The sequence below is a fragment of the Peromyscus eremicus genome, chromosome 1, assembly GCF_949786415.1.
Source record: "Peromyscus eremicus chromosome 1, PerEre_H2_v1, whole genome shotgun sequence".
NCBI lineage: Eukaryota > Metazoa > Chordata > Mammalia > Rodentia > Cricetidae > Peromyscus > Peromyscus eremicus.
The window spans coordinates 149,104,051-149,106,688 of NC_081416.1; the positions used below are offsets into that span (position 1 = coordinate 149,104,051).

General features: G+C 53.8%; 1 protein-coding gene across 1 annotated transcript in view; it reads right to left on the reverse strand.

The window, feature by feature from the left end:
* Dbx1 (developing brain homeobox 1) overlaps positions 1-2,337 on the reverse strand; it is a 2,911-nt gene extending 574 nt beyond the window's left edge. Inside the window, exons 1-3 of the mRNA XM_059276331.1 lie at positions 1,971-2,337; positions 1,285-1,386; positions 1,041-1,165 (exon numbers count right to left, since the gene is read on the reverse strand). Of these exons, the coding sequence (XP_059132314.1) occupies positions 1,041-1,165; positions 1,285-1,386; positions 1,971-2,337 (594 nt within the window). The remainder of the gene's footprint in view (positions 1-1,040; positions 1,166-1,284; positions 1,387-1,970) is intronic.
* Between the last annotated feature and the right edge of the window lie 301 nt (positions 2,338-2,638).

Below are 2,638 nucleotides of genomic sequence, written 5' to 3' on the forward strand. Positions count from 1 at the left end.
ACCGCTTCCCACTGGGAATTGGTGCTATAAAAAGGGGGAGAGTTTCACTTTAAGGGAGAGAAAAAGAAAAACAAAAAGAAACAGAGCCGCTAACGAAGCGTGAATGGTAATTGTGTAGTAATGAACTAACCGCAAAAGGCTACGGACAAGCAGCGAGAGCCATATATTACGGGGACAAAAGAGATTTACACTCAAGCTAAACACAACTGCAGGCCGAGACCATTGGGAGAGCAGTGATGGCAGAGGCTTCTCTACCCCCAATCTTTCACATTAAATGGACACGAAAAGCTATTTATAAAGCTCGGGTTGTTTTTGTTAGGCCATTGAGACGCGGGAGAAAGGAGCAAATTCCATTGTGGGCAAAAGCCTGAATGGTGGTGATGGGGAGTTCCCCCCCCCCCTTAAAAAAAAATCCGTCGCTAGTTTCTTTTGCTGTTATTGGGAGTTCTGTCCTGGTCATGCCCAGCCCCCACCCATCACCATCTAAGGGCTTCCCGGTTTTCTGAGTTTTAAACAGCTGTAAAGTGTTCTAGCTGACGTTTGAACACTCGAAAATTCCCAGGATGAAAACTTTTGAGGGTGCTTTGCCTGTGGACCAGTACCCAGTGCCGGATTCTGCCAACTGTTTCTTCTTTCTCAAAAAGAGCCCGCGGGCAAGATACGAGGTTGGGAAATCAGGTTGGCAGGAGAAGGTTAGAGTCGCAGGAGGATCGTTGCTTCCTACCCCTGGGCGACCCCAGGCATCCCACACAAGAGGGTATGCCATGCCACGGTGTGGTGGAAAAACAAAAACAAAAAAAACCCACCCAGCCCTGAATGAGTGTTAAAGGGAAATTAGCCGCGGCTGGTAGGTGTTTCTTGGCGGCGTGGAGGGGCGAGGGCCGGTCTGCGTGTGGCTGCCCGGAGGAGCTGGCCAATTGGTCACGGTGCTGAGACCTTTGTGGCGAATGGTGGCCAAGTGCACCGACTCTGTGGGAAACGGCGGCGTGAAGGGATGCCAACAGCTCCTCGCCGGGAAGGGAACCGCCTCAAATGCCGACCATGACAATTCTTGCTAATTTGTAGAGCAGGGAATTGGTGCGTAGTGTCAAGCAGTCACTGCTTGTGCTAAATGGGGTATCAAATTGGCGCGACGGATTCGTGAATGTTGTACGCCTCGCAACCTCTGAACCAGAGCGTAACCCCAAGGGGTGGACGGAGAAATACGACTTCGGGGCAGGGAGTGACGAACCCGGACTGGGGCGGGCTGTCCCGCCTGGAGCAAGGAACGCGAAAGAGACCTACCTGGGAAATAGGAGGATCTAATGAAGGGTTGGAAGGAGCCTTCGAAGTAAGGAAAGGCGAACGTCTTAGGAGGGGGGCTCTGCAGCAAAGCCGGCGATGTTTCTAGTAAGGGAGGTGGGGAGAGTTTGGTCATGTGCCTGATCACTACGTGGCGCGTCACGTACAAGATATAATTAACACTGCAGCAGGCGTATTCACCTAGTAAAATAAATTTGTGTAGCATTGTCTTATTTGGGTGAATCCCTTTAGCTCCCCTTTAGGACCCTCTCCATTCCAGAGACTTAGGCAAATAGGGTGGGGGTGAGTGGGGTGGGATGTTGCAGATCCATCCATAATATAAACCAACACAACAAACATGTTTAAATAAGCATGTTGTGTTTAAAGCAAAAAAAAAAAAAAAAGTCTCCTAGGTGTTGAGGGCGGGAACGCAGACACCAAAGCGCTTGCGCCCTGACATGCCAGACTGGGGAGCTGCGCTTAGTGGTCCCGGGGCTCAAGTTCATTGGGAGGCTTTTCCTCCTCCTAAATCCTCAGTACCTAAATTTCATAATCTGTGACCTGGCCCTTGGGATCTGAGTTCCTGCGTGGACCTGTGCACTAACAAGCTCAGAGGAACTCGTTTGTGAAGGACTGAGCGGAAGGATGCTCGGTCGCTGGATGTGATCGAAGGCTTGGCTGTCACTTACCTCTTCTGGGCGCGGATGAGAGGATGGCGTTCACCCCAAACTTCAAAAACGTGGGCTCGCTGGCAGGGGAGAGGGCAGTCTGTGGAGAGCTGTCACGCCGGCTCCCGGGCCCCGGAGAGCCCAGGTCCGAGGTCCCCGAGTCAGCGAGGACTGTGGGGGCCTCCTGCCTGGGGGGTGACAGGCTGGTAGTGGGTATGCTGCGAGGCAGGTAGGCAGGGGGCCGACTGATGCGGATCAAATCTTCCACTAGGAAACTAGAGTGGCCAGAAAATGCAGACTGAAGGGACTGGGGCAGTGTTAAGGTGGGCGTGGGTCGCAGGAGGCTGGAATACCCCGCGGGGGGCGCGAGGAGGCCGGGGAACATCATGGTCAGAGCCGGGCGGGTGCAGTAGCCCCTCTTCCCGTGGCCGGAGGGCAAACGCCTGGCTTCCCGCCCCTCCCGTGGTGCCCTCTTCGGCTCAGTGTCCTGGTAACCGTCCTACTTGGGCGTCTGCGAGTTCTCTGTGGCTCTCCCCGTCCAGGAGATGGTTTTATAGGGGCCCGCCCGCTCCAGAGCTTTGAAAACTGACAGCTCTGACAATGAAGTTCAACAAAGTTCTCCACTCGGGCTTCATTCGCGGGAGGTTCCGGGCTCTCTGATTGGTGCAGAGACGCAATTTATGATTGGA